At 32.6% G+C, this 23,922-nt stretch overlaps 3 protein-coding genes and 2 long non-coding RNA genes across 10 annotated transcripts; 1 reads left to right on the forward strand and 4 right to left on the reverse strand.

The window, feature by feature from the left end:
• Positions 1-8,285: 8,285 nt before the first annotated feature.
• Positions 8,286-10,245, forward strand: LOC130512889 (uncharacterized). 4 transcript variants are annotated; one of them, XR_008946495.1, is made up of 5 exons: positions 8,286-8,702; positions 8,806-8,963; positions 9,293-9,581; positions 9,649-9,931; positions 10,022-10,245. It is a non-coding gene; the product is annotated as an uncharacterized LOC130512889 (long non-coding RNA). The 4 variants fall into 4 exon arrangements; XR_008946496.1 differs by having other exon boundaries at positions 8,288-8,702; positions 9,489-9,581; XR_008946493.1 differs by having other exon boundaries at positions 9,293-9,931.
• An 889-nt stretch (positions 10,246-11,134) lies between these two features.
• Positions 11,135-12,456, reverse strand: LOC130512702 (uncharacterized). The gene is made up of 2 exons (XR_008946284.1): positions 11,528-12,456; positions 11,135-11,439 (listed from the first exon to the last, which is right to left on the reverse strand). It is a non-coding gene; the product is annotated as an uncharacterized LOC130512702 (long non-coding RNA).
• A 1,045-nt stretch (positions 12,457-13,501) lies between these two features.
• Positions 13,502-14,836, reverse strand: LOC108857252 (vesicle-associated membrane protein 721). The gene is made up of 5 exons (XM_018631213.2): positions 14,524-14,836; positions 14,213-14,354; positions 14,011-14,131; positions 13,866-13,928; positions 13,502-13,778 (listed from the first exon to the last, which is right to left on the reverse strand). Exons 1-5 carry the CDS (start codon positions 14,717-14,719, stop codon positions 13,635-13,637), a joined length of 666 nt encoding a protein of 221 aa, XP_018486715.1. The 5' UTR covers positions 14,720-14,836; the 3' UTR covers positions 13,502-13,634.
• A 713-nt stretch (positions 14,837-15,549) lies between these two features.
• On the reverse strand, positions 15,550-19,120 carry LOC108856443 (ubiquitin carboxyl-terminal hydrolase 2-like). Of its 2 annotated transcripts, none has more exons than XM_018630235.2 (3): positions 18,962-19,120; positions 16,127-18,663; positions 15,550-16,033 (listed from the first exon to the last, which is right to left on the reverse strand). In XM_018630235.2, exons 2-3 carry the CDS (start codon positions 18,637-18,639, stop codon positions 15,784-15,786), a joined length of 2,763 nt encoding a protein of 920 aa, XP_018485737.2. In that variant the 5' UTR covers positions 18,640-18,663; positions 18,962-19,120; the 3' UTR covers positions 15,550-15,783. The 2 variants fall into 2 exon arrangements, with proteins under 2 accessions (XP_018485737.2, XP_018485738.2); XM_018630236.2 differs by having other exon boundaries at positions 16,127-18,658; positions 18,962-19,098.
• Positions 19,121-20,004: 884 nt separating this feature from the next.
• On the reverse strand, positions 20,005-22,918 carry LOC108860331 (high mobility group B protein 15-like). Of its 2 annotated transcripts, none has more exons than XM_057010359.1 (6): positions 22,707-22,918; positions 21,907-22,063; positions 21,559-21,637; positions 21,312-21,468; positions 21,137-21,217; positions 20,005-21,060 (listed from the first exon to the last, which is right to left on the reverse strand). In XM_057010359.1, exons 1-6 carry the CDS (start codon positions 22,717-22,719, stop codon positions 20,237-20,239), a joined length of 1,311 nt encoding a protein of 436 aa, XP_056866339.1. In that variant the 5' UTR covers positions 22,720-22,918; the 3' UTR covers positions 20,005-20,236. The 2 variants fall into 2 exon arrangements, with proteins under 2 accessions (XP_056866339.1, XP_018489733.2); XM_018634231.2 differs by having other exon boundaries at positions 21,137-21,247; positions 22,707-22,916.
• Between the last annotated feature and the right edge of the window lie 1,004 nt (positions 22,919-23,922).

Consider the following 23,922-nt stretch of genomic DNA (forward strand, 5'->3'; position numbering starts at 1 on the left):
AACTTTTCAAATATATAATCAATGAAAAATAATCTAATATTTAAGTTTTAGGTTTAGTTATTATAGTCTAAGGTTTAATATTTATGAACTTTTATTCATGTTTTATAAATTATTCTTAAAATATAAATGATTTATAAGGGTTATATTATTTTTCATCACAAAGTTAAGATATTTAGATATCACTTAAAAGTAAATTGAATATTAATATCAAATTTGCGATAAAAATAAAATTCTCTAAAACATAGGATTTTGATTGTTTAGACTTCTAAACCCCTTCATTATCAAATAGATAAAAACTGCGTATAGTTCTGTTTTGATAATGAACGGGTTTACACTTTCAAATTCAAATACTCATCAGGGACAATATTTGAAATTCAATACAAAATTACACTGACTAGAAATAACCATGGTGGGCAGCTGCCCCATCCACTCTCCATTAAGTCTGGACACGGATCAGATATCCAGGATTTTTGAAAGTATTTGTGATATTTTTTGTGTGTTACAGATATCTAATTTTCGATTTGCTTTGCTTTGGAAAAATACGGATATTCGTAAAAATGGATATCTGAAAAATAAATAGATATTTGCGGATATTTACAAATATCATAGGTGAAAATGAAATTACTTTTTTTCTAGTCGTTACAAAAATCCATAAGTTCCAGCGGTATTTCTCAATTCTGTTCCATTTGGATCTCTTTCTTATAAAAAAAAAATTCCAATTGAATCTAGTCTCCGTTCATACGGATTTCATACATTCCATATATCTTGGAGTTAGATAAAATTTCATGTGATTCAGTAAACAGAATAGAAATTCCATTATTGCTAGATCGAATTCTATCGATATGATTCGGTGAAGAATGAGAGATGGGATGAGATTTTTAATTAATACAAATAATCTTAAAAATTCGATACAAATTTATTTTGTAAAATTTTTTTTTGCATGGTATGTAAGATAAAACTTAAAAATAAATAGTGAAATTTATTACATATTTTGTAAAATTTTAAACTTAGTTAACAATTATAATAACACAAAACTTAAGAAAAACTATAATTATCATAAATTTTTTCTCTTCCTTTTATGTAATACTATTATATTATATAAGTAATAATGTGAATATTTCCCACATAGATCAGACCCAGCCGGACAGAGCGTCTCTTCGGAACGACTCATGTCCGCCTACCACTTGATCTTAAATATGGGCGCCGACAAAAAAAAAAGTAATAATGTGAATAGAATTTGTCAAATTATATGTTAGACTAATAATTATATAATTCTATACATTTAAAACTTTAAATATAATTAAGATATACATGTATTTATATATTGTCGGATCAGATCGGATAGGATAATCGTTTCTCAAAATTTTAATATTTGTGATTTACTTTAATTTTAACGTATATTAACATTAGTATTTGATTTGCTTCGACGGATATCTGGATCGAAACTAATAACAAATAAAATGCCCAGCCCTCCCCCGGGGGATGATAGCCGAATAATTATTGACCAATGAAGAATGAATAACTGAAGCAAAAAAAAAGAAGAAGCAGATCGTGATTGGCTTAGAACTGAACCTTTCTCTTTCGCATTAAGCAGAAAGTGAATGTGACTGAAGCAGAAAAGAGACAATGCTCCTAACTTGTTGACTTGAGTTGACACGTCATCGAGAGAGATAGAGATTCCGTACACGGAAAACTAGTTGTCATAGTTGATAGTTCCCTGCTGAATTAGAGAATATTGGAGTATTTTTTTTTGAAGAGTATAGTTTAAAAGAAATTTATTCCTCGTGGAAGTATACATTATATTCATTGATTTTCAGAGGCGTTAATCACGGCTTAATTAGAAAAAAACAAGAAGAAGAAAAAAGTATTGGAGAATTTATAGTCAAAGAAGAAAAAATATGGAAGAATTTATAGTTTCAGTGGTAATCGAGGTTTCGGTAATATAAATGGTGTAAAACAAAACTTCAATACGGTTTAACATCGGTTTATATGGTATGCATGATAAATGTGATTTTGATAAAATAAATGGTGCATACTAATGTTTAATTGGTGAAAAAGTATTTTACATTTTTTACTAAATAAATATTAAAAATAGAAAATATGTTTTTAATCAAAAGTTTATAATTTTTTCTAATTCAAATTTGAAAACAAAGTTTTGGTACTGAATCATCGGATTTGACGAGTTTAACCAATTTTTACAAATTGTTTTGACCTAACTCAAATACGGTCTTAATACAAACAATAATCAGATGGACATGCCGGTCAAACTTGCAGATAGTCTAGTTTTAATACACTGATTGAAATTTAATACAACTAGTGTCTTACGTATACATTAATATGTAAAATAAGTGAATATTTGATACAAACGATTAATAGTTTTAAACTTAATATTTGTCCATTTTGACGGAAGTAATAGATTTTTAAATACAATCCAAAAAATGTTTAACGATAACTTGTTATGACTAAATAATTTTTATTATTAATACACCAATTAATTTAATTTTGATAAATAAAAATACAATAGTTCAATATTTATTTTACTATTTAAACTAAGTTTTTGTTCGTGCTAAGCTGGTGTATTATAAGTTTTTTTTAATTTAATTTGATTTTTGTATGATAATAAGCATAAGTCGCTGAGCACAACAATGCCTCTTTTTTCTTTGAACACAACACAACAATGCCTCATTTCAAATATATTATAAACGATACCCTCAGTTTTTGGTTCGATAAACGTAGTTTAACCTCTTGTTACACATCTTACATCAAACGCTATTTCAGGAGGATCTCAATTCAAGCATATTTACCCATTTACAGACGACACTATTTCTGGAGGTTCTCACTTCGTTGGATCAAGCAAGGCAAGTTGTGGCAATCATGACTTGTATAAATTAAACACATTGAACATATAAACAAAAAGGCTAGAACATTTAGTCAAAAAAATCTAGAAAATTCATATTCAGGAACCAGAAGTCATAACGGAAGCAAGAAAATTAGTTGGTAATGATGTCCCAACGCCATATGTCCCGGCTTCGTAGCCAGAAAGAATTGTGCTAGAATGCCATGGAAAGGAACAGTGTGTCTGTGTTTTGACTTTGTTTACAACAATTTTTTTACTCATAAATCATCAACTTGACAATGCATTGGTGAGAGTGGATATAACTTCCATCGAATAAAGACACCAAAGTGAAGCTTAAATGCTTAATCATTTGATTTTAAGATTAGAGATTGTTTGAATTAGAAAGTACTCCCTCTGTTTTTAAATAATACATGTTTTGAGATTTTCACACTTTTTAATAAAACATATTAAAATTTACTTATTAGTGCATAGTTTTTTGTTATTTTATATTTCCTATATTTCTAAATTAATAAAATTTCAAGAAATGCAATTAATGTTTTTGAGATTCACAATTATTCATAATTAGTTGACAAAAATTACATTGAAAATATGAAAAATACATCTTTTTAAAACAAAAAAATTCCTAAAACATACATCTTTAAAAAACAGAGGGAGTAATTAACTTACTTGGTAACAATATAAATATAGACTGATATAAATGAATGAAATGTTCAATGGCATATATTGTAAATAATCTAGTATTTTTTTAACGTCTGATTAATTATACTATTATAATGCAGAAAAATATTACATAAACGATTTTACAGCCGATAATTCTACTACCATATGAGAATAAACGTATGACTACATCACTCGGAGTCGCCCTACGAGATCCATGTTCGATGATACGTCATGCACCATTCTAAAAACCTCTTATAACTATTTTTCTCCACAATCTGCATAATTTTCGTTTTCTGGAATTTAAACTCCAGACCTTCCGGTGTATAAGTATTAGTGGAAGACCCTTGTAGTATTACCACTGCATAAGTACTACCACTGTAGTATTTTTAGAAAAGAGATGTGAAAAGACCCATTATAGTAACACCTAAATATAATGACAATTTTATTATTAATTTACATTTATAATTCTTTTTTTAAAATGCTTCTTCTTTAATACTAAAGGAATTACTGTCAGAAAATAAAAATGATATTACTTAAGTTACTGCCTTAAACTCATAAAGCGGAAACTGAACCTAAAACTTACTGCCTTCCTTCATGCTTCTTTCTCAACAATTTAACATAATTTTAATTATCTAATGTAAATTCTTCTTTTTTTTTTTGAAACTCCTTTAAATTCTTCTTATATATACATATATGATGTGTACCATGTGTGTTCATCATGGGAGAGGTTGGATTGGTGATAACTAGTAATTATGAAAACTTTTTTTGTTACACTTTCATTGCTCATATTACTTTTGCAAAAGTGCAAAAAGGCTATGATAAAGATAAAATCTTGTTGGTGCGAGTTGTTTGGTTACGCCAAATTTTGTTCTCTCTTTTTTCTTAAATCTGTTTTTGTTTTTCCTTCCTCACTTAATTTAGTGAAAGCGAACCATTACCCATTTCACATATTAGTGTTTCTACTTTTAATCAGTTGGAAGGTATTCTAGTGGATAAAATCACGCCGAGACGCTCTCTTGCGTGAATAATGATCAAATACCACAAATTCATATAATTGTACTAGGTTTATAAATTCATTCCAGGTATCGACAAAAGATATAGTGGGTAGTTCGAATTATTTATATTTGTCGATAATAACCTACTATACATAGTATATATGAGCCGGACCACCGACACTCCCAAAACGTCAAAATATTATCGAATGGATGGAGCTTCGAACGGGAATATGTTTCAAGTTTTAGCTTACATATAAATTACATTTTTTCAGTATGAATATAAATTACTTTTTTAAACACGATTATAAATTAAATTTTACTAGATGATAATCCGCGCCGTACGCGGAGTGAGTTTTTTAAAATATGTTGTATTGAAATATTACAATTAGAATGCATCTTGTTATCGAGATTTTTTTTACATTTGATTTGGGGTGGACATTGGATACTATTTGGTTCAGTTTAGTTTGGTTCGGTTCAGTTATATTTCGATTTTTTGTGAGTTCGATCCGGTTCAGATCTGCGGGTTCGGTTTGGATTTGGACTCAGATAACTCATTTTATTTTTAAAAAAATAAAATTCGTATATACTTTAAATTTCTCAAAATATAAAAATAAAAAAAAATTATTTATAACATATAAATGCGTATAATGCAAGGTAAAATACTTAAACTTAACATAAAATTTGGTTAGCTTCAATATTCGGATAAGAAATCAATAGATATTTGAAGTATTAGTATTTTGAATATCATTTAACTATTTTAATCATGTATTTTTAACTATTTGTAAATATTTTCAAGTATTTTGGACAACTTAATAACATTTTATATATTTTTAATATTCTTTTAGATATTAAATTCTAAAAAAAATTAATATATTTAAGTATATAAATCTGGTTTCGATATATTCGATATCTGAAATATTTCGTTTCGGATCATGTTCTGTTCTAAAAAATATCATCTTAATAACATCTTAAAATTTTTGGTAATTTATAGACGTTTTAAAAAATTCAAAATATAACATATATGAAAAAACTATTTTTTAAAATATGTTTAAGTTATTTTTTTTTGATAATATTAATTAAAATAAAATGTAGAGGATACAAATTTTTTTATCAAATATTTTTGATTTGTAATCATTAATTATCATATATACGTTAATCATATTAGGTAATTTCGTAGCTTTTATTTAAGGAAATAAACTTATGTAGCTTTTATTTAAGGAAAGAATTTAAGACTATTAATTAATATGATAATTAGTTTAATAAAAAATATAATATATATTTATATGGACCAACATATTTTTCTAAGGATTTCTGAGAATCATCCTAGTGATGACACGTGGTTACAAAACATGTTGTAATGTTCCAGGATTAATATATAGGGGATTCAAAAAATACATACAAATGACTATCGATCCTAGTCAAACGAATGGCCAAAATGGAAATCAATACTTATTGTACATGGTCTGATGGTCATATATTTATTCAGATACTGTGGAGAATATCGTGAAGTTCTTGATACCCTTTTGCAAGAAAATATAATTTGTGATAAGAGTATAAGAAATCCCAAATAGTAATGTCACATGGCATCTAAAATGATTAGTAAATGTGATACATACAAGAAAATGGGCAGAAAACCTTACTTTGTTATACACACAGATTGCAAAACCATAATGGATAGCAGCAACTAGAAAAAAAACAGAAACAAATGTCAACCCTTGGTGGGAGATTTTGGCCAACTTTATAATCTTTGCCTTTCTGGTGGCCAATAATACTGAAATTTTCATTTAGATAGGTAAAATAAGCAAAATTCCACATGCCATCAAATGCAATATGATGACCTAATATCTACTTATAACTATAAACTTGATTCTCCAGCAATATTTATTAAATCTATAATTATCTAATATTCTTTACTTCAATAATATAAATGCATCCTTCTATCAAAAAGATAATTATGATAGTTACGCTTTGCCGATGACCTCCTAATATTCTGCGATGACTCTGTCTCCTCTGTTAATGCCATTCTTGATATCCTCAAAGACTTCAAGCTGCACTCTGATCTGACTATTAGCATTGAAAAGACTTCTCTATTTACAGTTGGAATAAAACCACATGAACTGATTCAGATTAAAGCTTCCATGGGACTAACAGAAGGAACTCTTCCTGTGAGATACCTAGGAGTGACATTATGCACCAAAAAACTCACTTTCACAGACTGTGCTCCGCTCATCCAAAGTATCCAGTCCAAACTGCACTCATGGACTGTTCGCACCCTCTCCTTTATTGGTCGACTGCAACTACTATCAACTGTCATAGCATGGATTGTTAACTTCTAGTCATGCGTCTATATTCTTTTCAAAGCCTCCATTGTGAATTTGTGAGGTGAATAGGGCAAAAGAAAAATCCAAAAAAACATAGGTTAGTTTTGTGGTTGACCTCATGTTTTGAGTCAATTTTGCAAAAAAAACCAAAAATATTTATTAAATGGTAAAAATGTATTTATAACATTTTGGTTAATTAATTTAATACTTAGGGTTTAGAGTTAAGGGATGATGTTTTAGAAATGTGTTCAAATTTTTAAAAATAAAATTAAAATTTTCAAAACAAAAAATGCTATTTTGGTCATTTTATATTCTAAGTGCTATTTTGTGATAAAAACTTAAAATTGCTATTTTGTGATAAAAATTTAAAAAGTGTTATTCGAAAAAATTGCTCTTATTTCTATACAAAAAAAGAATAGTAAGTTGTTCCTAGTCAGTCTAGCAATTATAAAAAGTTTCCTTTTATTTTTGTGTTAAAATATAACTTTTAGAGTTTTTAGAATTTTTTTATATAACTAGATTGATCATAAAAAAAAATATGTAAGTTTGTGACAAAGAAATAAAACATAGTATTTTGTCTTTAAGATCGTTAAAGATATTATGTTTGATTTTATTTTAACAGTTATGATCACTAAATTATTCCTAATCAGTCTAGCAATTATAAAATGTTTATTTTGTTTTTGATTTTAAAAAATAACTTCAAGGTCGTTAATAATTTTTTTTACATAATTAGATTGATAATGAAAATTTATGTGTAAATTTATGACACAAATAGTTGTTGGATATTTTTTCTATAGTTAGAAGTTTTATATGGTGTTGGTGACTAATAAATCTTTTTTTTAAGTGACTGGTAATTCAAGTTTGATACTTTTTATGTAATTATTTTATTTTATTTTTTGCTCCGGATGTTTGTGTAGAATAAAAAGATAAATAAAGATGGTAACCCAAACTTTATGGACATCTTTTCTTTTGATATAAGAATTAGAAATGTTTGTAACGATTTTTCCAGTAATCAACTAAATACATGTAATGGTAGTTCTTAAAATGATAACCTATAATGATAATTTTTAAATTGGTATCTTTTTTTTATAATTCATGTATTAATAACGGTAAAATGGTTATGATCGGAAATGCAAATAAAACATCTAATTTTACATATTCAATTAGTTTTATATACATCCATTTCAACAATCCAATATAACTAGATCAAACTTAATCAACCGATTTAAATTCATCCAATTAAAATTCAAATCTGAATATATATTTGGAATTCCTATATATTTCTCTATATCTTTTGTCAATAACTTTCGCTAAAGCCTATTTATGTTGGACCCTTGGAAGGAAGTGGTCGAAACACGGAAGATAGACGAAAAAAGAACTGTGCTACTTCTCCTACGAAGTCGATTATTAATTATCATATAGCACTGGTCTTTTTATCATCAATACTATTAAAACAGAAGGCCCTTTTTTTAGGTGCCCTCCTGTTTCAACAATATTTACCATTTTTTGCCACTGTATTATTTTTAAGCTATGTTTTTAATTAAAATCAGTATTTTTGTAATTTTTTTTATTCAAACAGAAACACATATGTGATAGCTATGTAATTCTTTTTATTTTCGTAATACATTCAAAGTAATCGAATATACCCTAAATCCCTAATAATACTGAACGACATATTACCTGAAATCCCTAATAATACTAAACGACATCTATTTAGTTTGATTTTGTACCACTTTCAACCGTGGTTTTTCGAAGATTATACAGATGAAGCTTGATACAAATGCTTTGAAACTTCCATTCCTACGATTGGCAAAAATATGCTTGATGATTTTTCTATTCTATCCTCCACTGATCTCCCGAACATCATATGTGAGTTTTATTTCTTTGATGCGATTCTTTTGTGTTCATCCGATAAGCAATATGTGTTGTTGATTTTAGTTTTTTTTTCTGGGTTTCATTTTGATGAGTTTAGTAAGAAGCTGTACAGATTGTGAAGCCTGCGGAAGGAACAACCACACCCGCTTTTTTCTTCTGAGTTGTCATGGTCGCTGCTGATTTTCGGGCTAGGAGAGGAGGCGAATCAATCGAGATGAAGGAGAAGATTGATGTCAATAAGAAGCCAATGACTAGGTATATACTTCTTTGCCCGAATTGAGTTTTATTTTGGAAACCCCAACACTTGATTTTGCTAAGATCCCAATTTCTTTCATTGTATGGTTTTGTTCTTGCTTCCACTGTCTGGGTTTCTTCTTGCGTATTGGGTTCGTATCGTACTTATTCCGATTTCGTTTCAATTACTCTGTTTTATTCTCAGTGAACGGTTATCTTCACCCATCTTTAAAGAGCTCAAAGTTTAAGCTTTTTATGTTTCTGCAATGTCTTTACAGAAAATAGTTTCTTTGTCTTCCCAAATTGATATGCTGATGAATCATTAGTAATGAGTACCTTATTTGTCTCAGATATTTTAAGGAAGCCAAACATTAACCCTGTTGTCTGTTTATTTGACCCTGGAGAAAAGACTTCTGTGGAGGGTCCTGTCACACCTTTTATTCTCCATAATTCTTTTTCTCTGCTTATGTATTTCCAGCTAATAAGTATAAGTGTTCTTGCTTTGAAACTTGGACTTTATTATATGTACTGATGCTTTTTGATCAGCTTAATGAGCAGCGTCAAACTGATTCCTGAGCAGCGTCGAACTGGTGGAAGGGTGATATGGAGAGCAGGAAGCGTGATGGTGGTTTATCATGGGTGTGACTCCTTCTGCGATCTCTAATCAAATTGCCAGACCTGAAGAAACTCTTTTTTTTTGTTCCAGATGTATCTTCAGCTGGCATTAAAGCAACAAAATGCCAAGTAGTCTAAACGCACCTCCGGAAATCAAAGATCCGATTGTCAAGAACCCGATTCGCAAGGAGAGTATGACAGAAGAAGAATCTGAGTTTAACAGTCTATTAAACAGCTTAGGCTCACGTTTTCACGAGTGGTGGGGTACTGGTGTGATTCCGGTGAGCGCTGACTTACTACCTCATACGATTCCCGGTTAAAAAACACATTTCAGGCTTCTTCCTATAAAACTCTCCCTTGCCATTTTGCTCTTGGTAAGATGCTTTCTAATTCCTACTTACATTTTTCTCGGAGGGTTCTGTTTCGTGTGCCAAAATTTTTGACTTGAAATATGCACTTTACAGGTAGGAACAGGAATCACTAAGAATTGGCAACGCTATACTTAAGCCCTGGGAGAAAAGTTTGATTGCAAAGATTGCCGTGAAGCGAGGTATCCAGAATTCAAATAACAAACTGATGGCGGATGAGATATTAGTGTTTGTACATAATTCTCTTTCTCTGCTTATGTATTTCCAGCTTAGAAATAAAAGGGAAAACAGAATTTAATATAAAAAATAAGTCAATGTTTATATACCTTTGTATTTTTATATGTGGCCAAGAGAACGTACCCACACTGAAAAAAATAATATATAAAGCATGTATATATTTTAATTTTTAATTAAAATTTCTGACAAAAATAATTAAATCCATATTTTGAAATGGGTGTAAAAATCAATATTATTAAGGTAGAATCACAAAATTGGATCCAACTGGTGTCTAAAATTGGTTACAACCTTATATTATTTAAAATAAATAGATAATTATTGTGAAATTTGAAAATTCCTTTTAAACTATTTTAAATTTTTTATTTTGAATTTTAAATATTTATTTATTTATTAAAATATTAAACTAACAAAATTCAAAATAAATAAATATATAGATAAATAAGTATATTTATTATTTAAAAAATGATATCAGTCTTAATATTTTGTTTATACACTCCATAATTAAAAATAAGTCTAAATCAATTATTTATCAAATATAAAATACATATATATATATATATATATATATATATATATATATATATATATATATATATATATAATTAAGCTTCAGGATATAAATCGAGAATCAAAGTCTAACAGAAACAGAACCGAATCAATTTAACAAAATATCTGAATGGTTCTTACATCTCTAAAATAGAAAAACTAAAATCAAACCAAGAATCAAATGGGTATCCGAATATCTCAAACACATTTTATATATCTAAAAATATTAATTATATTTAGTTTTAAAGTTATCAAATAGTCTAAAAATATTATTTATAAATCGAACTGCCCAAAAACTAGGTTACTCTATTATTTTTTATCTGTAATATTTAAAAGTATCCTAATTTCTTGATAGAACTGAATCACTTGAATATATTTTATTCAAAAAATTAAATTTATCCTATTTATCCGTTATTTTATCCAAAATGAATTTTAACTGAACTATTTAAAATTAGCCAAAAGTGGGAGCCGAACTCAAATGTTAATTATCAACAAGATCAAACTCGACCAAAGCAAATCTCTGAAACTAAAACGCACACACACACAAACTGAAAAATGAAAAATCCAAGGTAACAAACAGAAATATATTTTTTCTTTATTTAAAATTTTCAAAATACCTGTCTTCCTCTTAAGGAATTCATTTGTTTGACGTTTTGGATTGCTATAACTGATTATCAAACTCCTCCTGCAATTCGATCACCATTCTCTCTTCATCCGCCAAGAATAACCACCTATTAAAAGACATATAAAGTTTAGGCAAACAAAACAAAGACTGAAGAAGAATAATAAAAAAACCATGGATTGGATTAAGTTGTATACTTTTTGAGATTGGGCGGAGTATGTTGAACCAACGGAGACGGCATGATTTCCCGGTGCGTTGAAGAAGACCTTTGGATTGAATTGAGCTCCACTCACGCGGACCGTATCTTTGATGAACACTTCGTCTTCTTCGGCTTTCCATGGCCCTTTCTTTATCAATTCTTCTTTGCCGCGTCCATGTATTTTTGTTTTAAATCGGTCTCTGTTTGGTAAATCGTGATGTTTTGTCTCAAATATCTAACCTGAAATAATAATTAGGAAACAAGAATATTTAACAAACAGATTTAATTTCTACTAAAATATTAAACAAAAAAGCTCTAACCGGTGATATAAGGAATCAAAAAGAATGACCAATTCCTATGCGTTCCTTAAAAATTACATCATTTATGAATAATGGTAATGACCAATTCCTATCTATTCCTTAAAAATTACACCATTTATGAAGAATTTTTGTTATGTGTAACAAAAACAAAAGTAATAAATTTTTCTTTTCATTTCTTTTATTTTGTTCCTGCAATTTTTTTCCTACTCATTCATATTCCTATTTTAATGGTCACCAGTTAAAGCCAAAGACAAATGAATACGCAGTTGACATATGAATTCGTAAAAGAACAAAGATAGAAAAGAGAACATGTTCATATTGGAGAGCAACGAATCCGCGGTGTCCTCCGGTTTTGGTCGCTGAATCGGCATAGATCGTAGAAGACTTTTTTTTTATGAACAACGATCGGAATCGACTTTGGTTTGTGTTACATAGAATATAACTTATGGGATTTTTTTAATATAACTCATGGGCTTAAGACTCATTTTGCTTAAACCCAATATTAAAAAAACAATTCATCAAACCCCATTGTAAACTAAGGTTTTTATTTTCAAGTATAATTTAAATATTGACTATGTTTATTAAAAAATTTAGTTTATTTATATTATTATTTAAATATCTCATATTCATCAACCTCTTTTTTCATCTATAATATTATTTAATTATCTCATATGAATATATATATATATGTAAATTAAAGAAGATATTATTATTAAATTTTTTACATAATAAAAATTTACCAAAGCAAAGTTTTCAATTTTTTTAACATCTTATAATTAAGTTTTAGATCTAAACATAAGTAAAAATACAAACTTATCATAAATAACCAAAGAGAATAAGTTTTTTGAAATACAAATATAAAACTTTAAAATAACTTATTCTCTAATCAAATGATTTTTTTTCAACCATTCACAATACTAACATTTTGTATATATGAAAACCAATATAAACCTAAAAAACAACTTCTAACATAAATCATTAAAACACTTGATATACATTTTATGTTGAAACACATAATATATACAAACATAAATTTGCCAAAGAAACATATCCGCCATTGTCACTTTCTCAAAACATAAATTAAAATCTCAACTATTTAACTCGGTATATTATCAAAACATGAGTTACAATCTAAAACGTGTAACTCGAATTAGTATTACGCATCGTTATAATAGTATAGATTATACTTCAAAACCAAATTATACAATGTTTGATGTTTAAACTTTACAGGAAACAAATCCCGTCCGTCCAAAGGAAACATACCCGCCCTCTTAACGGTTGCTTGCCACGCAATCTGTCGGTAAGATTATACGTTATCGTAGTTGATATATATATATGTTGGACCAAACCAAATTTATTAACGACAATCGATCTCAATCCAGATATTCATGCCTAAACACACTTATGAAAAATTGAATAAAAGCATAAATTTAGAACAAAACGATTATCCCGCCCTTTATCCCGCCCTCTAAAGGGCGGGTCAAAATCTAGTAATCAATTAATTATCATATAGCACTGGTCTTTTTATCATAATCAGTTTAGTATCATCATCACCGTAAGCAGTCATCAGTCTTCAAAACCATTTAATAGCGCTATCAATCTCTTGGCGATACTGGTTCGCAAGGGATCAGCATCATATGTTGCAAGCAATATAGCAAATGAAGAAGCATAAATATATGTGCCTATCTATACAAAACCAATTCAAGCGGTAACATTAGAATCAATATGATGACCGAGTGAGAAAGATCTCAAAGAGTGTTTTTGATTTTTTTTTTTTATGTGCTTCTAACACTTGAAGCCATGGCAAACTGAGAGCACGATTATAAGAATCAGTGCGACGATGATGGCGAGAACTATGAGCTTAATCTTCATGTTCTGAAGCCACATCTTCCTTCTCATCTGTGTTCCCGTTGTTCTGAAGTCTTGTGCCTGCAGCATTTAGAGTTTAATTAAACACGAGATAAGACAATATGGTGAACCAGAAAGACATTTGGAGATAGCTGCCACATGTCAAACCTGAGAGCGAAGGTTCTCGGTTTTGTCAACCAGAAGCTCAATTTTCTCACCACGGTCAAGAACCTGCATATTGAATTGAGTTTAACAGGAAAAACATGTGTGACATCATCAAACACAAGGAAAGAAAGAGTTGAGATACAAAAACCTTCTCGATGTTTTCCATCATAACACCCTTAACTTCAGAGACTTGAGCCTTCACCTTAGCAAGCTTGCTAATCTCATCAGGATGATCCATACAATACTGCATGTGCTCTTTCAGCTTAGACCTTCAAAAAAAAAAAAAGAGTCAGTCCAAAGAGAGAGAATCAACAACATTAGCTAAAACACATACATAAATACATACATACCCAAACTCTTTATTCAAACTGTTGGCCTGAGCAGTAGCAGCCTTTCCACCACCATATCTCTTGTTAAAATCCTCCTTCACTCTCTCCAAAAACGCCATCGGAATCTGCCTCCCAGCAGAATCAACCGCAACAACACAGTACGCTGCACAACATCAAGAAAACACAATCAATAGATAATAAATCAGGTGTAGATCCAGCTACTGTGAGACACAGATCTAAACCCTAGAAGCTTGGTACAATCAGCTAAATCAGAATACTCAAAATCTACACAGATTAATTAATTAATGTAAGCGAGAGAGTGTGACACTTACTGAAGCCATCTTCGACGAGGTAGTTGAAGGTGTGACCGTCGCAGTTGTAGGTGAACTTGTTGTTGGAAGAAGGGAGCTTCTGGAGGCACTGTGCGGCGACGGAGGTGAAGTTTCCTTTGAAATCAGTGAACTCCACGAGGATCACGGTGCCGCGAGCGACGAAGCTGTAGATCAACGATTGCTGCTGCTGCGCCATTTCTTTCACAAACCCTAAATCCTCTCGATCCAGTCGATTTTTAAATTAATGAATGGGCTTTGTCTCGCCAAGAAGTAACTAGAGATCTATTAAAGACTAAACAATGAGAAAGCGGGGAGTGAAAGAAGAAGAAAAAAAAAGTATAAACGAAGTCAAGGGTAAAGTAGTTATTCCGCCTATACAGATGGGTTGATTGTTGGCCTTAAACAATTATAGTGGGCTTAATTTTAAATATTGGGCTTTCAAAATTTATGACCAACTCTTTGGATATCTGAGAGATTCCCGTTACTCTTCCACTTCTAGATATCCTTGCTAACAAAGTCAAAGCTATTCGGCGTTTAAGTGAGCTTATGACAACTAATGATCACCATCATCATATTAGTCAAATATGTTTTACGCATTTTTTATTTAGAGTTTGTATTTTTGGTTGCTATTCCGGTGATCCCTACGATTATATTTACAAAGTTTGAAGAGCTAGAAGCTATTGAATGTGAGTTTGTTACACCACCGTCGAGCCCTACTTCTTCAGTCAAGAACAGTCTTAGAGAGGAACACACAGAGCTCATCAAGCTCATGGTTTCAATGGATGAAACACACCGAGCCAACGTCCATCAACAAGCTCCATTTCAGGAGGGTTTAATATTGGTAACGCAGAAAACGATCAAGATCCATTTGCAATTCCAAAGTGAATACAATTGGATCACATCGGAAGAGAAGAAAAAAGAAGAATACATCTAAGAAGGGCAAGTCATCTCACAACAACAGCTGAAGAAACACAAAAAGAAGGATCTTGTCCCCTGAAAACATTTTTTTTTTGGAAAATCTAGCAGTTAATTGGAGATTCAATATTTGATTTTTCAGACTGTATTCGCTTGAAATGTAACACAGTCGAGAGCCTCAAACATATCCAGACATTGTTTCTGATAAATACATATGATGTAACTTTGAAACACAATAATAAAACAAAAAAATTTATGGTAAAATGATCTAATGTGATCGTCAAAAACGTTCCCAGCAAAACCTGGGAGATCAAAACTATGTTTTGCAAAAAAAAAAAAAAAATCTCAGACGATCCGTTCGTAGAACAAGATATACGCTTCTGAATGGAGAACCTTGTCCAACGAAACCTGACGAACATGTGCATCGCTTACGTTATACCACACACTGGAGGAGGAGGAGTCACTCTCTTTAACTTTCTTACCTCCTCCTCCTCCTCCTCTAACATACGCCACATAATGACCTCCTCTCATTGTCCCTGAATGCTCCACCAATCCAACCAATCTGTAAACCGGCGGGTCTTCTCCACTACTACACCTAAACGAACCAACAAAAGAACGAAGAAACAGTTTCATATTGTGAAAGAATTAAGAAAAACAGATCATGTAGAAGAGAGGAGATGGTTGTTACCTTGGGTCCATATACTGTCGAAGATCGATGACTTCTTTGAAAGCAACATGACCATTTAACTTACTTAGCCTACCACGCAGGTCTTGGCTGAATCGCTTTAGATGTATGGTTAAGACAGGTGGAACTTTGTTTATAAGTACTCTCTTAGTTGCATCTCTTTTCACTGTCATCACTTTCTCTGAATCTTCTTCCCCTTCGGATTCACTGTCATTACAACTCATAGCTTCTCTTCCATTATCCTTGACACTACTGGAACTACCACTTGGATCTTCCTTCATATCTGTTTCTCCCAAAACTCCATCTTCATTTTCACTCACCCATCCGTTGCTGGTGGATTTACGTTTCTCCCTCAACCGTTGGAGTTTCAGGTTCTTTGAGCAGTTCTCGCAATTCCAAGCATTGTCGTCAGACAAAATCTCAGGCTTAGTGAAATGAGCCAAACACCTCTCTACAGACACTGGTGAATCTGAATCATCGATTTCTTCAGGATCAGACTCGCTGCTGAACGCCATAGAACCAACAACTCCCGAAGCTTCAGGCTTACAAGGAGGTCCAAAAACAGGCCCTTCAGTAGTAACCTCAGGCTCATCAAATAAACCGCCTAAACCAACAAAATCATTGTTTTCTGGTTCCTGATCACCAGCAGCAACAAATGAAGATGAAGCCTCGCCCTCACCTTCCAGAGCTGTTGTTGTATCATCATTGGATATGGTTTCTTTGTATGGCATGTACAGTACTTGCGAATCTGCAACCATCAACGGAAGCTCTTCCTCATCCCATGGATTCACCGAGGAAGAACTTTCCGCTAAACCAATGCAACTATCTTGATTGATTTCAGCAGAAATAGCGTTTGTCGCTGTGCATTCCTCAGGCTGCGTCGCTTGTACATCTTTTTCATCCGAAATGGTTTCTGCCTTTGCAAACTCGTCACTATCTTGCATCAGCATCTCTGCGTTACCTTCTGAAGTCTGATCACCCAATGAAACTGAGGTATTGGCAGGAATATTTGGACATGGAACAATTTGACTAGCCTCAGGTGTTGGGGTTTGATTACTTACGCTATCTTCCATATCAAGATTTGTCTCATCTCCAGAGGTTTCTGGTGCAATGATGTCCAACCAGAAGCTATCAAAACCAGTATCACTTGGTGTTACAACCTCTGATACCTGCTTATTGTCAAGGGTTATAACCGAAGGGGTCTCTGAAACCGCACCATTGTCAATAGGTGCAACACTGGAACAGGACGTATCCGAATCAGCTGTAGCTTTTCCAGGAGGGCTCGGTTCCGACAGAGCCTTAGTTGGTAGCGCTTTTGAAACTTTATTAACCTTTGACACATTCTTAGAGACTCTCTTCGGTGGAAGCTTAGCTTTCTTTGCTCGAGAAAGGGCTTGCTGCTTCTTAGAGGGAGTTTTCTTAAACGGTACGGGTAAAGAGAGGTCCAAAAACGGCTCATAGACTTTTGAGGAGTGCCCACACTCAATACAAGAAACAATGCTCGAAGTTTCGCCTCCAAACACAGAATCTACGAGAGTAGTAGACTTCTCATCTTTATCAGAAACACCACGCTTCTTTCTCCAGGCAGATTCTTCGGTGCTCAACGAATCCAGCAAACAACGTAGCAACTCGTGGCTGTCATGCTGGTCGTATCCCCTGAACTGTGGCGCCTTAGCACAGAAAGTCGCAAAAAAGGCTCTAGGGTTTATCACACTCTTCACACCCGCCTCTGGTTTCGTCTCAGCGAATAGTTTCCTCAGGGAAGAAGCAAGAGGCAGACCAACACCAGAAACATCCTCTTTGAAGAAGTGGCTGCGTAACTGATCTAAAGAAAGAAGGTTCTGCATTATAGAGTTAAAGAAACACGTGTTCCCAAGGTTAACTAAACCTCTCACAACATAACCATCTATTGCTTCTATACCACTGGTCACAGCAGCACTTTCTAATCTGATGTCGCTAAAGATACTGCCACTTCCTGAGCTCTGCTCTGGATCAGATGGAGCTAAATTGTTTAAAGACCGTTCTTTCATCAGTTTTACGAGCTCCAACAACACATCTTTCTTCTCAGCACCGTTTTCAACAGGGAGGAGCGAATTGCAGGGGAAGCACCATCTCAGCTGAGGGTTTTCCCATTGAATGACCAAACGGTGACGAGTCGATCTGATATGCTTGAGAACATGACTCTGCGGTGCAGTTGGCAAACCAACACTACCACAAACAAAACAGCCGCATTCCAAACAAACCCAAATAGCTTTTCTGTCGGAAGAAGGAGAAGAAGAATGTTTGCCCTTACTACCCTTTCCTTTCAACCCTTCCTTGCATTCATGACACTTGATCTGCCCGGAAGTAGTCTTAATCTTGTCCAACACTTTATCCAAACTAAGACCCTTGTCGAAATGCACACAAGCTTGCTTCTTCTCCTTAACAGCTATTTCACTAGGAGGATGTTGAGAGACCTTCTTGGTCAGATTCTCCTTAGTTGGAGTTGGAGCTTTCTTCTTCGCTTTCTTCCCCATGACTTGCTCCCACCCTCAGCTTATCTATCCAGAATGCAATAAAAGAGTGAGTGAGTGGTTCAAGTTATTACATCAATGAAGAAAAAAGCTGTGCATAAGACAATAAATTAAAAATTAAAAAAAAAAAGTTTAAAGCTTTTTGACGAGTTTTCAAATGTTAGAGGATTCTAAGGACTTGCCAGAAAGAGAGTATGAGTAGAATCAAAGATCCAGAAGAATCCAATGAACTAATAAAACCTAGCAGCAGGCACGACGATTCAATCTTACTACTACTCAGCTGAACCACAATCGTAATCGGGAAGAAAAAAAGAAGAGATTTTACCCACAAAAACCTCCTCCAATGGAGAATTAGTAGACGTGGCTAATGACTGAGGAGAGTTATGGTATCACTGCTTCGCCGCCGTCACAAAGGAGATCGAGAGTCCGTCAGTCATGTGAAAGGATTCGCTACCCACCACACCAGACCAAAAGGCTTGATTCATTGGTTCATCATTAACCGGCTTTAATTATAACCGGTTTGTTTACGCTTTTAAATTTTAATAATACCGACCGTTGAACCATTAAAATACATGACTTTTTTTTTCAAGTAATTTTGTTGTTGTTAAAAAATAAAAAAAAGTACAAAACTTACAAAAAGAAACAAGAATTTGAAGTTTTGAATTCATTATTATTTTTTTCTGTTCTTCAGGTATTTTAAATGTTGGATATAATTTCAAAATATCGATTAGCTCTGCATTTTTAGCTAATAACATCTCCAATGTATATTTTTATATTTTCTTTTTAAATAAAAAATCTATTATAAAGTTGATTTTAATCTAATGTATGAGTTGGAAATATAGAATAGTGCTACTTTTATCTTTATATATAGGAGTTGGAAATAATATTTCTCTATTTTTTCCTCAGAGTATATGGGAAATTTATAACAGATGCTTATTGAAATAAATCACCACTATACTTAAGAAAAACGTTTTTAGAAAAAAATATAAAAATAAATATAGAAATGGTCTAAGCTAATAATTTTTCATTTTTTCCCTTAAGTATTACTATTTAGATGGGATAAAATTGATAAAAATATATAAGAATAAGCTCCTATGCAACAAAACAAGACTTTTGAGCTTTCCAAAAGACCAACAAAATGTTTTAAAAAAATTTGGAATTTTCCAATTTTTATGTTATTCCTGTAATTTTTGTTCTTCGAATATTTTTTTTACAAATTGGATTTTTATTTTGGTTCAACCATTGCTGGCTGCATCATGTGCTTACTAGTTACTAGTTAATAATAATGTCAATAAAACTGAAACTTAAAATAATGAAGAACCTACTATGGAACAAAACAACGAGTTTTAGCATTCCAAAAGACCCAACAAAATGTTAAAACAATGGGAAACAATTCACTCCTAAACATGTTTTGTTGCGGAAGAAAGCTAAAATAAAACAAAAGACAATGTCTTAGGCCGCAAGTAACCATATAAAAGCATTCCCTCTCTCTAATCTTTCTTACCTGCGGCACCAAAACGAAACAAGAGAAGAATCTTCAGTTCTGCTGAGCAGCCACCACCACAGCCGGTGCTTCGTCTTTCTTTTTTTTTTTTTTTGACTAAAATGCTTCGTCTTTCTTCCCTGGAGATGTTTCCATCACAACAACATCACTAGCTTTCTCCTTAGGAGCCACCACTATCTCACTCGGATTAGGGTTTAGGTTTAGACCTGAAGGAGTAAGAGATGGCTCCTCCATTTCAGCATCAGAATGTGGCTCGCTTTCCCCTGAGTCACCGCTTGAATCCCCTTCTTCTTCTTCTTCTTCTTCTTCTTCGTCTTCTTCTTCTTCAGCTTCTTCCATTGGAACTTCAGCAATCTCTACGTTTTGCTCAGGAAGCCTCTGCTGCAATGGAACAGCATTGCTTATAAGCTGTCCTGTCCTAAGCTTCTCTCTGTAGTCTTCCATTTCAGTTCGATACCTCTCTTTGTCCTCCATTGCCTTCCCTTGGTAAACCAATCTCTCTTGTTCATTAAGCTTGTTCCAGAGTTCACCAATCATCCTGCTGATCTCCCTATCCTTACCGGGATGCAGAGGTTTCAGCCTTGCGTGCTGCTCTGCGAAAAAGAAGTTATAACCGCTTCTGTTAGGTTTAGGATGAGCAGGATCACGTCTTTTGATCTCTGACTTCTTCCTTCTCCTGCGGCGTTTCCTCACTCCTCCAGTAACAACCCCCTGAGGATAAGGACCATTGTTGTTCCAAGTGTTTGGGAAACCACCATGATGACTCTGTTGTGGAGTTTGATGAGCACCAACTGTGTTCTCTGGAACAAGCTGGTAGAGAACTCCTTTAAGCTTTTCTGATCCCATTGTCACAGTTACAAGGTAACCGTCTTCGAATTTCCCATCCACAACTCCAATCACATTTGCACCATTTAAAACTCCTGAAACAATAACTCACAGTTTTTAGTAAGTCACTAGTTTTCTCAAGTTAGACTATTTGTTTAGAGAGAGACCGACCTCCAATGTTGATCCTTGGTTGTGGTGTAAAGGCTAAAGCTTGAAGTTCTTGTGGAGGTCTTATGCCCCCCTGCATAAGCCCTGGTGCACCAGATGGGGTATGGCGAGAGTCTACAGAAGAAATGGTGCCAAGTAAACTCAAGAAGAAAATGTGTTGTTGTAATGAGTTAAGAACCTGGAGGAATGTGGCTATTGGATCTGAAGAAATAGATTTGCTCATAGTTGTTAAGGAGGGAGAAGTAGTATTTGCGCAGAACATATGATGCGTTTGTTGCTGTTGGAGGAAAGACAAATGTTGCAGTCACTTCTTTCCATCTCCTTTCATGAAGTATCTGCACTAGTCACAAAGATGGAACATGATCCCAAGGACAATATGTATAATAAGCCTGGAGTTAGACTATAGTTTGCAATGCAATACATACCTTATTGATTCCACCACGAGAGGTTACCTCAACGAAAAGCTTGTGCAAGTCCAAATCTCTCCCTCCTATAATAGGAACCCTATAATCACATAGGCAACATGAAGAATGGTTAGAACCGAAAGCTAAACTTGTACATTGAAACATTGGTCTTGTCCCCAAAAGTATTAAAGGTTTTTTTACAAAGGCCCAAAAGTATTAAGAATTATTAAAATTCTTAAACAAATGTTTATATCCCCAAAATCCCAGATCTGATTGTTTCAGATACATCATGCAAGAAGCAAAAGAACACATTTGGTTAGAATAACTACAAACTTACTCTCATAAGTAATAAGTAAGAAAGAGACTTACATGAACTTAGTACCCAACCGAGAGTGTAGCCTTTCCAATGAACCCATGAAGAGCTTAGGGTCAGCAACCACAGCTTCATACGTTGCTTCGGGTGTAACGCGAATATTGTCCATAGGTACTGACCCTTGCTTAAGACAAGAGCTTGATGCTGCCATCCCTTTACACACCAAAAAAAAAATACAAAAAGGTAAACACTTTAAGAACCATTAACCCCTCTTTACCACCCACTAAAACCTTCTTCAGCATTTACTTTACTGTTTATTAATGAAACAAAAAGTCAGAGACTTTAAGGCTCTGCATATCTAAAACTCAAGAGGATAATGATGACAACAAGTATAGATGCAAAACAATAAAGGCTTCAAGGAAAAAGCTGCAGAGGGGCCTCTCCATGATTCTCCTCGTCCCTGTTTCTTATATGCAAAACAAAACTTGAATAGACATATTGCATCGTGTTCAAAAAAAAAAGAATAGACAAATTGCCATTAAATGTAAAAGCAACTACACTTTTTTAAGGTTTCAATGACAAGGCCACATCTAAGCCCCACCCAGTCTCTTTCTCTGTGTCAAAAAGGAGATCTTTGTATGAACACAAACCGAGACAATTCTTTAAAATAGACATATAAAGACAACTTAATGTCCAACAACAACCATTAGTTCTCTGTTTATATGACCACACAAGGAATAGATTTTCAATAGATGCAACAGAGAAAACAATGATAGTATATATACAAAGGCCACACGATAGAATGATGATAAAATAATAGTAGAGGAAGATTTAAAAATGATTGAAAAGATCTCACCTTTGCTGACCATTCAACCTTGAATATTCATAAAAATCAAAGCTTTGGTTTCCTTTTAACGGTGAAACAGTGCATAGAGAAATATAATGGAGGGTACGTTGATGCGTATTGTATGAAGAGGAACCCAGATGAAGCAAATAAACAGATGGGGAGGCTATAAAATAGGTCAGATTTATATATTTACCAAAGGGTGATGAGAGGATTTGAGCAATGAGAAATAATGCACCATATATAAGGGGGAAGGAAAATTAGATTTTGAAGATTGGCCACAAAATCAGTTTTCAAAAGTTGTATTTTAATATTTTATTTGTGGTAAATATTGGCCAATGAATTTTATTCAAACCCAGATTTCATGTAAACAATAATCATGCATATAATTTTGTAACATTTGTTCGAAGTTGTTATGTTTGAGTGGTGCAGAATCATTGAGCTATAAATTAATTAGAGCGGTTTTATCAAATAAAGTCAAGAAGCAAAAAAAGGAAGATATATATATATATATACACACAATTTTAAAATAGTTAAAATTTTGATATAACCTTTTCTACATTTATAACAGAGACAATAAATGAGTAATGATGATTTTCTGTATTACTATTTGTTCTAAATGATGAGACTTAGCATGTAAGGCATATTCAACTTTCCAAGCATACATTCCTAGAATAGTCCAAATAAGAATAGAACATAATTTTTACAATTATTGTCTAAATATAGATAATAATTATTATTATATGAACTGGTTACATGCATCTAGTTCAGTGGTTAAAATTTATCAAATATGTTGATTCAGTTTACTTTTGCAAAAAGATTGAGAAAATATTAATCCTTACAATAAGAATAAAAATATCTTATCAGATTTTAAATAGAGTAATTGGCTAAAATTTTATTGATATAAGGAACACAAAATTACTTTCCGTTTGTTTTTCTCTGGATTATGAAACTAACCTTTAAATCATATTCAATTTGGTAAGCATGTATTCCTAAAAATATTATTGGTCCAGTGAAAAGTCTATGACAAAACATTAGATTACCCATTGTAGGGCGGAGCTAGAAAAACAAATCAATGGGGTCAAAAGTTTATATATATGAAATTAGCTAAGTTATTAAGGGGGTCAAACTACCGAAGATCAACCAATTAAGCAAGATATATTACAAATTTATGTCTAAATTTGATTCATTTTCAAAATTGATATGGGTCAATTGACCCACATGGTGT

This window comes from Raphanus sativus, chromosome 5, assembly GCF_000801105.2.
Source record: "Raphanus sativus cultivar WK10039 chromosome 5, ASM80110v3, whole genome shotgun sequence".
NCBI classification, from domain to species: Eukaryota; Viridiplantae; Streptophyta; class Magnoliopsida; order Brassicales; family Brassicaceae; genus Raphanus; species Raphanus sativus.